The sequence below is a fragment of the Ochotona princeps genome, chromosome 24 (genome assembly GCF_030435755.1).
Source record: "Ochotona princeps isolate mOchPri1 chromosome 24, mOchPri1.hap1, whole genome shotgun sequence".
Lineage (NCBI taxonomy): Eukaryota > Metazoa > Chordata > Mammalia > Lagomorpha > Ochotonidae > Ochotona > Ochotona princeps.
In genome coordinates this window covers 8307094-8320476 of record NC_080855.1, presented here as the reverse complement: position 1 = coordinate 8320476, position 13383 = coordinate 8307094, and the positions used below count along the sequence as shown (strand labels likewise).

The following is a 13383-nucleotide window of genomic DNA, read 5'->3' as shown; positions in this document are numbered from 1 at the left end:
TCCCAGGGAGCCCTCGGCCTGCGCACCCCCTCTCTCGGTTCCCCCGGCCTCCCCACCCCCAGCCTCCCCACCCCCAGCTTCACCCGCTGGCCTCTTCTGCTGGCCTGCCGGGTCTTCTGGGTGATGAGGCAGCAAGGTGCCCAGGGGAGGCTGGACAGGCCAGGTGGGGACGTATCCAGCCTGGACAGAGCCGGTGTGAGCATCCCGTGGGGCCTCCCAGACGCAGTACCAAAACAGCACGTGCAATCTGACATTCATTCTGTACAAATGGCGTGTTGCCGTGGCAACATTTTGGATATATCAGGTTAAATAAAGCAGACTGTAGATTCGCCCGCTTTGCTTGCTTGTCGTCATCCAGCCACTTCCCCCAGAGGCTCAGTCAGCATGCCCTTGCCCCTTGGGGCTCCTGCTTGCTGGATGCAGGACCCGGGCAACCGAGGCCCCTCTGGCCCCGCCCTCCCGGCCTTCGGGCAGCGGCCCCAGTGGCAGTTGGGCCGTGAAGTCATCGGGTTCTGCTGAGGGAAGGTTCTGGAGCAGCCCCTGCTGCCTACAGCCGCGCCTGCCTTCCCTGGGAATTCTGTAAAGGGAGATGTGAGGACGAAGCCCACCCCTTCGCCACACCCACTCCCAAAACCTGGAACGTGGCCACCCTCTCCCCTAGCCCCAACACACCCCGCCGCGGGCCACCACAGGGGTTGGGCAGCTGGTGACGGACGCCATGTCAGGTAAGCCAAGAGCCCCAGCCCATCCCTGGCCACAGCCAGAGGTCAGTCAGGGAGAGAGGAACCCCATGGGGGCTTTTGTGTTTTGGGGCTCATGCCAGGGCTGATCTAGTGAGGGTGGCATTTGGGCTGTCCCCCCGGTGGTGTGTCCTCAGGCCCTGGGGCCACCTAGGTCCTGGTGAAGGCCCCGCAGGAGCCAGGCCCAGGATGAGCTGCCCAGTTCGTCCTCATAGGGCTGGCAGACAGCCCCTCGTCAGAGGCGTCGCCCCTCTCTCAGCTGAGCATCCCCACCGTGGAAGACCTGGACCTGCTGCTGGCCAGCCCCCAGCCCTTGAGCCCAGGGGACATCTCGGAGCAGTGTGGCTCAAGCCGCCTGCTTCTGTCCAGCTCCTCGGGGCCGGGGCAGCACACTGCCAAGTGCTGGCAGCAGCTGGAGCAACGGTGAGCCCCAGGGGTACAGGGCAAGGGCACAGGAGGGTCGCAGCAGCCCTGGAGCTGGCGCGACGCGACTGGGCGCTGTGACCCCTGGCTAGGGTGGCCGCCTTACAGGCCGAGGTGGCATACCTGCGGGACCACAAGGAGCGCTGTGAGCATGCCACACTGAGCCTGGTGCGGGAGCTGCTGCAGGTGCGGGGCCGCCTACAGCTGCAGGACTCCGAGCTTAAGCGGTTGCAGCTGTTGATCCAGGCTCCCGAGAAGGAAATGCTGGAGGTGGGTGAGGTGCCAGGCAGGGCTGCTGTACCCCAGCCTGCTGGGCGACCCGCTCAGCCTCACACCCTCCCGGCAGCTCCACGGCCCCCAGGACCAGATGCAGACCCTGGACAAGAGGTACCTCTCGCTTCTGCACACCAGCCTGGGGAGCCTTCCGAGGGTCCGGGTGGGGTGGCTGAGGTAGCCCTGTGAGGGCCTGGGCAGCAACAGCCCCCTGTGTGCCAGGCTGGTGGAGGTCCGGGAAGCCTTGACTCAGGTCAGGAGGAGGCAGGCACTGCAGGACACAGAGCGGAAGGGTGCCGAGCAGGAGGCCCGGAGCAGGTGGGCTCACCCGCACTGCTGCCCAGCCCGAGGTTGCCAGGGCCTCTGGTGGATAGACACTGAAGCTGGGCCCTGCCCTCTCCTTCCCTCCCCTGCTCCCCCTGCTCCCCGCCTCCCTGGCTCTGACTCCGCCTCCCGCTGGGAGCTCCCCACCTTCCATTACACCCCAGGCATCTGGTCAGTCCCCACCTTCCTGCCTCCAGGTCAGCCTAGGTTTCCCAGGGCAGGACCCCTGTCCAGGGCCCCTGCAGCCTTCCAGCAGCTGGCTCAGTGCTACTGTGCCCGCGCCCTAGGCTGGCCAAGCTTACCACCCTGCTGAGGCGGGAGGAGCAGGCCCGGGAGGCAGCCTGCCGCAGTCTGCACAGGAACCAGGAAGTCATCGGCCAGAGGGTGGATGAGCAGGCAGCCAGGATGCAGGTGCCACACGCTGGGGCCCGCCCCAGGCATCCCCTGTGCTCGCCCTCTGCTCTGGCTCTGGGGTTTGCGCTGTGCAGTATGGCCACCTAGACCTCAGGCCTGGCTCCTACGCCCAGCTGCAGGCAGATCTCGACAGCCACAGGTGGCCAGTGATGCCAGTTTGGCATTCCTTGACCACAGATGGTAGCCGGGCAGTGCTGGGTCAGCCACCACTGCTGCCTGTGTCCTCACAGCCACAAGGCCTGGGTCCCCCCACCGTCAGTTTCAGGCTCCGGGACCCCAGGATCCCTTCACTGAGTGGCGTTTTGAGGGATGTGTGACCATCAGCCATGGCGAGCGGGAGGACATGGAAGCCTGCAGGCCCCCGTGGCCTCGAGTGGGCCCCACCAGGGGAGGTGTCCAGTGAGGGTTCCACCCATCCCACCCCTCAGGGTGCTCCCCCACCTGAGCAGGCCAGAGGGCTGGCTGCAGCCAACCACAGTCCACCATAGTCTTTGTGAATAAAGGTTGCTGGTGGCTGGTCTGGACTAGCAGAAGAGGGAGGCTGTGGCCGCGCCCCTGGAAGCCTCAGGGTTGGCTGCCTGGCTCCCAACCTCTGCTCCAGGCGACCCTGCCCCCTCTTGACCCATGCTAGCCCTGAGCTCTGGGATGTGGGAACATGCCTGCCCCCTTGGGATCGGGCACAGAGGGTAGTGTGCAGCGTCCTGCCTCAACGCTGCACGCCTGTGTTCCTGTGGGCACCTGCTTCTCATTGCACAGCCTTACCCGGCTGCACCCAGGGGGTCGCATTGGCCCCCAGGGAGGCTGAGGTACGGTAGCCCCTTCTGGCTCAGAATATGGCCAGCCTGGTTCTGTGGGGCGTGAAGCCAACAGGGCCCGTTTGCCCTGGAGCCCACTGGGACGTAAAAGGGCACACAGGTGAAGCCTGGCTCCAGCAGCGAGGTTGAGCACCAGTGTGGTGTGGTGCGGCCTCGCCAGGCGCAGGTGACCAAGCTCGGTGAGGAAATGAGTCTGCGATTCCTGAAGAGGGAGGTCAAGCTCTGCGGCTTCCTGCAGCGGAACTTCCAGGCCCTGGAGCAGGTGGGGTCCTGTGGCAGGCGGCTCAGCCCCGCGTTCAGGCAAGCAGGCGACAGCGCTCACACAGCCGGGAACCACTCTCCGCAGAGGGTGAAGGCGTCGGAGAGCGCGCGGCTGAAGGCCGAGGACAGCCTGCGAGAGGAGCTGGACGGCCGCTGGCAGAAGCTGCAGGAGCGGAGCGAGGAACGCGCGCAGGCCGCGCAGGCACAGCGCGAGGTGGACGCTGGGACCGGACTGCGCAGGAGGGGGCTGGGGCCGCATGGCGCATGGACCCCCTGCGCGCGGGAGTGGCGGGCAGGCAGGCTGGGTGCCCAGGCGGACCCTGGGGCTCAGGGCCACCTCGCTGCAGCAGGAAGGAGGCCGCCTGCTGGCACAGTGCCGGGGCCTGGACTCCGCCGTGGTCCAGCTCACCAAGTTTGTGCGGCAGAACCAGGTGTCCCTGAACCGCGTCCTCCTGGCAGAACAGAAAGCCCGGTGGGTGCTCCTGGGCCACGGGGGCGTTCGCAGGGCGCCGCTAGGGAAGCACCGCTGTCCCGGGCACTGAGGTGCTGGCTCCTCACCCCAGGGACGCCAAGGCATGTGCAGAAGAGAGCCAAGCTGGGGAGTTGGCCTCCTACATGAAGGAGGGCTTGCAGGCCGTGCAGCTGGCTGGGGAGCGAGCCCAGCAGGAGACGCAGAGTGCGCTAGAGCTGGTGAGGGGGCCGGCCGGCTGGGACCACCACACCACCACTCTCACGGCAGCGGCACCGAGTAAGGATTCCCACCTGTCCTTATTTCTGTCAGCTCCGTGTGAAGAGCCAGGCCCTGGAGCAGGCCACAGCCGACCTGAGTGACCACTGCCTGGCCCTGGGCTGGAGGCTGGAGCTGCAGGAGCAGACCCTGGGCCTGAGGCTGGCGGCGGTGAGCCCTGGGCCAGTGTGGAGGAAGGAGGCATGTGGTCAGGGCAGCCCTAGTCTTGGTCAGCAACTTTATTGAGCCATCCTTGGCACAGCACACGGCTTGTCCCCACCCCCGGCAGCCCACCTCCTGTCCCTTCATCTGGCAGCCCCACCCAGGCCTGCTGTGGCCCAGTTATCCTGCTGTCCAGCTACAGGGAAGCTGGTCTGGGCCTGGCCCTGCCCTCTGGCCTGCTGAGCCAGGCTGTGGCCCTCACAGTGTCTGGGTTCCAGGTACAGACAGCATGGGAGGGGGCAGAACGGAAGTCCCTGCAGGACCTGGCGGTGTGGCGGCAGCAGGTCGCCGGGCAGCTGCAGGAGCTGCGGGAGAAGATGGACGGCCTCCCCCTGCAGGTGGGTGAGGACAAGGCCACAGCCCCCACACCCCGGTGCCCGTGCCCCGCTGGGCTCCCTGACCAGCCGGCTGTGCCTGCATGCATGGCCATGGACCCTGCGTTTCAGATTGAGGGCATTTCAGACAAGTGCTTCCTGCGCAAGAATGACTCAGACTTGAAGATCTCAGCAGAAGTTAGGGCCAGGTGAGGGCCCAGGACACGCGGGCAGGAGCTTGGTCCAGCCGTGGGCCGAGCTGCTCCAGCCGCTGCCTGTTCCTCGGCCCTCAGAGAGCTGGAGGTGGGGGCTGTGCGGCAGGGGCTGGCCACCCTGCTGTCATCCATACAGCTGCTGAAGGAGGACAACCCAGGCCGCAAGATTGCCGAGATGCAGGGCAAGCTGGCCACGGTACTGCCCGCACCCAGCCCGGGGAGCCCCCAGCAGCCCCTGCAGTCTGGTCCAGGCTGAGTTGTTGTCTGTGCTCAGTTCCAAAGCCAGATAATAAGGCTGGGAGACAGTGTCCAGGCCCATAAGACCTTGCAGAACCTCAAGTTCAACGCAGAGACCAAACTGGTGAGAGGGTGCAGCTGGGTGGGCCCCCAGAGCTCCAGAGCGGGCCCCCCCGTTCCCCCACCCCTGTGCTGTGCCTCACCGCCTGCGGTCACAGCCTGCCCCTGGCTGCCCCGGCCCCACAGCGCACAGAAGAGATGACCGCACTGCGGGAGAGCATGCTGCGCCTGTGGAGTGAGGAGGGCCCCTGGGCGCTGACGCTGGGCAGCAGGCGGCTGCTCATGTCCCTGGTGAGGCAGCAGTTCATCAAGGACCTGGATCCCAGTGAGCCGGTCCCAGTGAACCAGTGGGGCGTATATCAGGCCGTGAGGTGGGTGCAGGTGCCTGGGCAGTAGGAACTGGCTCCAGGGAGAGGGCAGGGATCGTCCGAGTGCCTCAGCCGTGTCTCCTGCCAGGTGGCTGCAGTGGAAGTCTGTCCTCATGAAGCCAGTGCCCCAGCGGAGGCCAGCAAGAGGCAGCTCCAAGGAAGGTGGTGGCCAGGAGCCTGCGGCCCTGCCCACCCGCTTGCCCCAGTCCCAGAAATAAATGCTAGTTCTTAGCTCCTATACTGCTGCATCCAGAGCCACCAACAGCCCGGAGACGTGGCCCTCCCGGGGCTGGCATGGCTGCCACAGACAGTGGAGGAGCCTGCCCAGAGGCAGCAGCCAGCACCAGGGTGCCTCTTCCTGTTCTGTCCAAGCCCAACCCTGCCCTGGAAATGAACCTCCTCCATGCCCCAACCAAGACCATGCGCAGGGTCCCAGCAAGGCATGTGCAGGAGCCCAGGCTGCTTCTGGGAAGCAGGCGGCTGGTCTTGGCCCTACTCTGGCCACCTGGGTGGATCAGGGACATGGCCTTGCTGCTGACCTGGCCTCCCTGGGGCCCAGTGTGTCAGTCACTGAGTACAGCAAGGGCTCTGCCAGGAGCAGCCCGGTCTGGGCACTGTGTCCCTGGCCCCACCCCATCTCCTGCACTGGCAGCTCCCTCCCAGCCGGCTCCACCTTGGCCTTCTTTGAAGGGCCCTGGGGGGAAGGCCTCTGCCAGCTGAGCCCCCTCCAGGGCTTGGGCACCCGTCAGCTCGGGGCTGGCCTCTGCTGACCAGCTGGCCAACAGGTCACTGAAGTCCGGGGTGCCGGGGTGCAGTAGGCCCAGGGCACTGGGTGCTGGCTCTCTCCAGAAGGATGGGGGCAGCTTCCTCTGGGTCATGGGGGTGATGTGGCCATACTTGCGCTCCAGCCTCAGCCTGCGGCCCACAGCCACTGCGTCCGACACCGAGAACTGGCGTAGCCCAAAGTCAAAGAGCTCAGCCAGCGGCCCCAGCGGCCCTTCGGGCTGCCCAGGCCCAGGGGCCCCCTCGAGCTCCGCCCGGTCCAGTTCCCCACAGACATCTGGGTCCTGCCCTTTGTCCTTGCGGCCGAAGTACCGCTGGATGTCACCACTGATGAGCTCAGAGAAGCGCAGCAGTCGCAGCGGCGTCTCGGGGCTGCCAGGGCCCTGCAGGGGAGCCTGGGGGCCAGGACCATGCCCCATCCACCCTCCATCCTCCTCCTCCTCGCCCTCCTCCTCCTCCTCGCCTTCCTCCTCTTCTTCCTCAGAAGTCTCTGGGGGCTCCAGGTCAGGGGGCAGGAAGGGCTGGTGGGACAAGAGGGGCAGCCTGAAGTCACCCAGGGGCCGAATCACGCCAGCAGCCATCTCCTCCCGTATCCTGTGTCTGGGCAGCAGGCGCTGGCTGGGGAAGAGATAGAGGTGGGTGGGAGCTCCAGTCCTGTCCCCTCCCTCCACCCCCAGGGGCAGGCTGGGCCTGGGTGTGGGGAGGACACTCAGGCGGACATAGGGTGCCCACATGCTAATGCATGGTGACTGGTGCTGGCCAACATCTAGGTCCTACTGCTTGGAGTGGGATGGTTGGTGGGCTCAGGGAAGAGCGAGGGAGCCTGCAGGGGACTGGGGTGGGCAGGGAGCGGTCCTAGGGGCCCTACTGGGCTGGGGCTACTGATGCAGGCAGAGGCTATGACTTCCTGGCTCTGGGCCAGGGCAAGCTGGCCACAGTACTGCCCTTGCCCAGCGTGGGGAGCCCCTGCCAGTCCTAGTGAGAGCAGGGGCCTGACCGCCCGCCCTGCTCCAGCCTTGGTCACATCAGACACAGGAGGGCAGCTGGACAACGGAGGATGCTGAGCGAGTGGCCGCAGCCTTGGTCCCGCCCACAGTGTCCAGCAGGATTCTACTGACCTGCACCCATGGGGGGAGGCCCTGGCAAAGCAGACAGGCCCAGGGAGTCCCCATGCAGGAAGAAGGGCAGTGTGCCCTGGTGCCCCGGGGGGCTGCAAGGCAAGCGATGGGGACCCCCTCCTGTGGAAGCCCAGCCCTCCCTGGCCATCCCCAGTGGCCCCCCGCTCCTACCTGCCTGGGCTGCTGCTCTCCCAGGACTGTCTGCACCTGGGCTCAAGCATTTATAGGCAGGCCCTGCAGCCGCCTGGGCTAGCAAATATTTGGCGACAGCATTGTCATTGCAGACTGGACAAACAGAGCCCGTTTGCTTTAGCGCCTGGCAACCAGGCCCTGGTCCCACCTGTAGGCAGCCTGCCCAGGGACCCTGGAGTGTTTGCCCCGGTCCAGCTGGCTACACCCGGGCCCTTATCTCCACTGTCGGCTGGGGCCTGCACCCAGCCCATCAAATAGGCGGAAAATTAAATTTCATGCTATTTTGAGTTCTGGAGTAGCCACTCTCAAGAGAGCCTGCCCCTCCAGCTCCCTGGGTAAACGGTACTCCTGAGGGTGGGGGTGGGGCAGGGGGAGGCCCCAGGGACCAACAGCCAAGCAGGAGCAGGTTGGGACCCCCTCAGCCTGGGTGCTGTGGCCACCAGTGCCACCTAGTCCCCTGCTGGGCCTGGCTGAACCTGCTCCCTGGGTGGGGGTCAGGACCCTATTTGGTGGCCGCTCTGCCTGGCCTGAGGCTCCTGGGTGACCTGGAATGGCCACAGCCACAAACAGCAAGACTGAGAATTGGGGACAGAGTGGGGTGGGGGTGCCACGTGGAAGTCGAGGTGTCCCAAGGGCTGGTGCCTTTTGGGGGTTCCATCCCAATCCTCCCTGCTTTGTCCCATGAGTCTCCAGGTCTTGTAGCTGGGATGACCTAATCCATCGTGACCTCGGCTCAACTGGTTGTAGCTGCCCAGCCCCACATTCAGATAAGGACGCGTTCTGAGGTTCCAGGTGGACATACATGCCTGGGGTCACACATACCCTGTCCCCTCCCTCGCCACTCACCACTTTGCTGCCCACAGGTTGAGTGCACCCACCTGAGTGGTCCCTCACAGCCTGCCCTGGGTCCCTACCCTGAGCCTGCCAGCAGCAGCCTTTCCTAGGGTGCTCTGGCACCTCCCACCCAGTCACACCCCTGCACACAGCATTTACACGCAGCTCCCAGTGCTTCCCCCACAGCAGGGTCTCTAGAGTGCTGCCCCTGCCACAGCCACTGTCACCTCTCTGCCTGAGGCCTGGCCCCTGACACCCTCCTCTAAGTCCCCCAGCAGCAAGGAGAGAGCTGTGTCCAAAGGTAGGGAAGGGTCTTGGGTACCTCAGGTCCCTGGGACCACAGCCTGGAGACGCTGGCCCCAGAGCCTTAGCTAGCCCCAAGACCGTGCCCAGGGACTGGAAGCCCACAGGAGACAGCCACTGGTGCCTGCTGCCCTAAAGGACCAGACAGCCAGACACTGCAGCTTTTCTCAGCTTCATTAAGGACCGACAAAGGGACCCTGAGGTGGGGGAGGGGGAGGGGGCAGTGTGTGTTGGGGAGAGGGGCTTGGGCCCTGTGGGAACAGACAGGCACAGCAGAGGGTACATCTCCTGTTCAGAATGGACCAGGGGTCAGGCTGCTGTGGCTGAGCCCAGCCGCGCCCCCACCCCTCAAAGGGTCCCCGCACAGCACCCCACTGGCTGCCCCCCTGTCGCACACCCGCCAGTCTCCATGCACTTCGTATTGATCTGCCCTGGGAAAAACCAATAACTCCAACATGACAGCTCTCGAGTGGCACTGCTGTAAACGTCCTTGGCATTCAGCACACACGGGTGTGGCCTGTGCCAACCCCTTAGTGGGGCATCACCGCTCCGGTGAAGTTTCTCTGTGAGCTTTCAGATAGGGAAGGCTAAGTCGTATGTGCTGCTGTCTGGGAGGAGGGAGGCACAGCCAGACAGGTGCAGGGGGAGGCCAGGGTGCCCGTTGCTGTTCCCAGTGAGGGCGCCTCGCCCGCCGTCCACCTTCTCCAGCAGGGGACGTCCCTCCCGGGGCAGAGCTCATCCCAGCGCCTGCGCAATCACCCCAGGCATCGCCGCTCCTGGGTGCTCCTTGGCTCGCAGGCCCCATCTCAGAACGACCCCAGTGTCCTTCCTAATCCGGGAACGCCTCCCTGTCAGGAGTTCCATCAGCAGAGGGCTGCCCAGTCAAGTCCTCATGCCTTGACAGCTGGGGCTCAAGTCGCCTAAGTGCGGCATCTCATTCCTGGCCTGCCCTGCCAAACCCACCCTGACCCTCAGGGCTCTCCAACTCCTGCCAGCAGCACTCCAGGTTGCATCCCAGAGGGATTATGGCGCAGCTTCACCCATCACCCACACAGTCAAGGGGTGCTCTCTGGGCCCCACAGGCCAACTTGGTTTGGCAGTAGTTCTGGGGTGGAACAGGTGGGCCAGCCGAGAGAAGGGCCTGGGCAAACAGGTGCCTCTGTTGACATAGCACTCCCAACAGGTTCAGGGCCGACCTCATCCCCCTCAGCCCGGGCTGCAGTCCCTGCCCTGATGCCCCGGGGCGGGGCGGACACATCCTGGATGTGGTGCTGCCCCTGCCAGGCAAAGGTGGGGAGAGTTGTCTCCCAGGGCAGGCACTCAGCTGCCCCTGCAGCTCGGGGCGTGCGCGTGCAGGCATGGATGAGGTGGGGAGAGTTGTCTCCCAGGGCAGGCACTCAGCTGCCCCTGCAGCTCCGGGTGTGTGCGCGTGCAGGCATGGATGAGGTGGGGAGAGTTGTCTCCCAGGGCAGGCACTCAGCTGCCCCTGCAGCTCGGGGCGTGCGCGTGCAGGCATGGATGAGGTGGGGAGAGTTGTCTCCCAGGGCAGGCACTCAGCTGCCCCTGCAGCTCGGGGCGTGCACGTGCAGGCATGGATGAGGTGGGGGCTGCGCCCGGGCAGCTCTGGTCCAATACTGCCCCTCTTCCTTCCTCTTGGTGGCCGGCTCTCTCATGTGGACAGCAGGGGTGCTGCCCGCAGCTTTCTCAGGTGGGTTAGAAGGGAGCTGGATGGGAAGTGGAACAGCCACGACTCTAATGCAGACGCTTAACCCACCGCCCCATTGCGACCTGACTGGGTGCAGGAAATGAACTCTTTTATGATCCAAATCAAATTGCTCCAGAAGTTTGTGGAAACGTGGGGTAAAAAAAAATGAGGAGTGTACTGCCAGCACCAGGGCTCAGGGCGCTGAGCCGTTGCCCATGGCGCCAGCATCCACTTCCCATCCAGCTCTCTGCTGACGTGCCTGGGAGAGCAGCAGAGGACGGGACAGCACCAGTGCTGGTACTACAGGCGGTCCCCTTCTTTGCACACCACAGCACCAGTACCAGACCTCAGTTTTCTAATTTCTTTTTTTTTTTTTTAAGATTTATTTATTCCAAAGTCAGATATACAGAGAGGAGGAGAGACACAGAGGAAGATCTTCCATCTGATGATTTACTGCCCAAGTGACCTCAACAGCTGGTGTCCGAAGCCAGGAGCCGAGAGCTTCTTCTGGGTCTCCCACACGGGTGCAGGGTCCCAAGGCTTTGGGCCGTCCTCAACTGCTTTCCCAGGCCACAGGCAGGGAGCTGGATGGGAAGTGGAGCTGCTGGGATTAGAACCAGCGCCCATATGGGATCCCGGGGCGTTCAAGGTGAGGACTTTAGCCGTTAGGCTACCATGCTGGGACCATCAGTTTGTTTCCTTTTTTTTTTTTAACATCCAAATAGGCGCTTCTTGCTCAGGGAAGGGAAGGGAGGGAGGAGTGGACGGGGTGCGGTCCTCCCAGCAGCTGAGCGGAATAGCTGGGGCCACTCGGGTAGCATGGCGAACTACAATTCCCGGCAACCCTCACGGTGCACAGGCGCGAGGCCCTAGGCGGAAAGAGCGCATCATTTCCGTCGCGCCTCTAGAACACACGTTCTGTAGCGGAGGCACCCAGCTTCCGGGCTTCGTGCGACGGAAGTGACGTAGCTGGGGCGCCGCGGTCGCGATGGGTCGGGTGCTAGGGGCGCCTACGATCGGGTGCGTTGCGGGGCCGGTAGGGATGTCCACGCGCGTCTCTGTGGGGCCGGGAGGACTGTCCACGCGCGTCTCTGTGGGGCCGGGAGGGCTGTCCACGCGCGTCTCTGGGGCCGGGAGGGCTGTCCACGCCTGTCTCTGTGGGGCCGGGAGGGCTGTCCACGCCTGTCTCTGTGGGGCCGGGAGGGCTGTCCACGCGCGTCTCTGTGGGGCCGGGAGGGCTGTCCACGCGCGTCTCTGTGGGGCCGGGAGGACTGTCCACGCGCGTCTCTGTGGGGCCGGGAGGACTGTCCACACGTGTCTCTGGGGCCGGGAGGGCTGTCCACACGTGTCTCTGGGGCCGGGAGGGCTGTCCACGCCCGTCTCTGTGGGGCCGGGAGGACTGTCCACGCGCGTCTCTGTGGGGCCGGGAGGGCTGTCCACGCCCGTCTCTGTGGGGCCGGGAGGGCTGTCCACACGTGTCTCTGTGGGGCCGGGAGGACTGTCCACACGTGTCTCTGTGGGGCCGGGAGGACTGTCCACGCGCGTCTCTGGGGCCGGGAGGGCTGTCCACACGTGTCTCTGGGGCCGGGAGGGCTGTCCACGCCCGTCTCTGTGGGGCCGGGAGGGCTGTCCACGTGGGGCCGGCGCTCACGCGTGTCTCTTGCAGGGCCGTGCGGGCACTGAGGCTGGCCCGAAGCTTGCACTCGCCGCGCGGCACCCGGGAGGAGGACGGAGCGGACGGTGGCCGCCCCGTGGCCTTCTCGTCCAGCCGGGCCAGCCCGGCCCAGTGGACGGTGCGGCAGTCCCTGGGCGGGCAGCAGCAGCGGCCCTGGTGGAAGGTGCTGCCCTTCGGCCTGTCCGTGCTCCTGCTGGTCACCTGGTGCTTCCTGCGGCCCGAGAGCCCCGCCGACCGCTGGCTGAGGCGGCTGCTGGACGGAGAGGGGCCGCCGGGGGACGGCCGCGGGGCGCCTGGCCAATAAACTGGAAGCCGCGTTGGAGGAGTTTGTCCCAGGGGTGCGTGTGGGGGCAGGCCCTCCGGTTCTGTGTCCACGGACAGCCCGCAGGACGCACCCAGGCCCGGCCTGAACGCTGCTCAGAGTGTCCTTCCTTGGCCCTTCCTCGGGCGGGGGGGAGGGCGCAGGCCCCTGGGAGCTCTGCGGACACAGCCATGCAGGGACAGTGTCCTGAGCGGGAGGGCACAGTGGCGGGCAGCACTGGGCAGCACCCCAGCTGGTCAGCTGTGGCGAGGACGCTGCTGTGCCCACGGCTGCTCTGGCCGGTGACCCTGAGGGGCTGGAGCCTCTCTCCACGCAGGAAGAACCCTGGCCACTTCTGGGATGGTCCCCGGTCCACTCACTGCCCCGCATGGCTAGTGTTTCGGGTTGTACCTCAGTGTTTCCTGAGGGACCAGGTCAGGGCTTGGCTGGGGCTCCCGCAGGGCCGTTCCACTCCGGTCATCCTTATCTCGCCTTCTCCTGTCGGTGTGTCTAGGAGTGGACAGTCTTCCAAGGCTAGTTGGCCGCAGGTCACCTGTCTGTTCAACTGTCCAGAAGGAAAAATCAGCCCCCAAGGCCAGCCGGGTGCAGGTTGAGGGGCAGTGTGAGCGTTTGGATTTGTGCTTAAAAAGGCTGTTTCCCAGAGGACGTGGAGGGCCGGGTTCCAGCCGGGGCGTCCTCGGACAGGTCAAGTCAGCTGCAGGTTGGGGCAGCTCCTGCCCTTGGCATCCCCGCTGTGTCCCCTGACACCATCACAGCCAGAGCCACAGTCAGACTGCTGGACATGCAGCTCTTGGGTGCTGGAGTCTGGGCTGGGACAGGACCCCAGCCTCCCCACTTCCAGGAACTGCGGGGCCCGGCGTGGCCCAGCCCTGACCCGTGGAGTTTGGGATCAGGTTGCTGCACAGCGGCCAGCTAGCTGCGGGAGACGTGTCCCCGAGGGTCTGTCTGGGGTCCTGGCGAGCCAGGCCCTGATCAAGAAGATCCTGGTGGCAAGGTGACCCTCTGCAGCAGCTGTGGGCAGGCAGCCAGGAGGCCAGGCAGGGTGAAGCCAGGTCGGA

At 65.3% G+C, this 13383-nt stretch overlaps 3 protein-coding genes across 3 annotated transcripts; 2 read left to right on the top strand and 1 right to left on the bottom strand.

Annotated features, from left to right (window-relative positions):
- The first annotated feature begins 652 nt into the window (after window positions 1-652).
- On the top strand, window positions 653-5631 carry CCDC154 (coiled-coil domain containing 154). Its single transcript, XM_058680413.1, has 17 exons — window positions 653-725; window positions 956-1163; window positions 1256-1433; window positions 1510-1550; window positions 1659-1754; window positions 2048-2171; window positions 3150-3251; window positions 3336-3464; window positions 3598-3722; window positions 3814-3940; window positions 4032-4148; window positions 4418-4537; window positions 4646-4722; window positions 4807-4924; window positions 5003-5089; window positions 5212-5396; window positions 5482-5631. Exons 1-17 carry the CDS (start codon window positions 719-721, stop codon window positions 5609-5611), a joined length of 1971 nt encoding a protein of 656 aa, XP_058536396.1. The 5' UTR covers window positions 653-718; the 3' UTR covers window positions 5612-5631.
- Window positions 5632-5956: 325 nt separating this feature from the next.
- PERCC1 (proline and glutamate rich with coiled coil 1) lies at window positions 5957-6757 on the bottom strand. Its single transcript, XM_036492953.2, has one exon. The coding sequence runs from the start codon at window positions 6755-6757 to the stop codon at window positions 5957-5959; it is 801 nt and encodes a 266-aa protein (XP_036348846.2).
- A 4484-nt stretch (window positions 6758-11241) lies between these two features.
- On the top strand, window positions 11242-12328 carry LOC101518255 (ubiquinol-cytochrome-c reductase complex assembly factor 4). The gene is made up of 2 exons (XM_058680470.1): window positions 11242-11348; window positions 11995-12328. The coding sequence occupies exons 1-2, from the start codon at window positions 11317-11319 to the stop codon at window positions 12305-12307; spliced, it is 345 nt and encodes a 114-aa protein (XP_058536453.1). The 5' UTR covers window positions 11242-11316; the 3' UTR covers window positions 12308-12328.
- Window positions 12329-13383: the final 1055 nt, after the last annotated feature.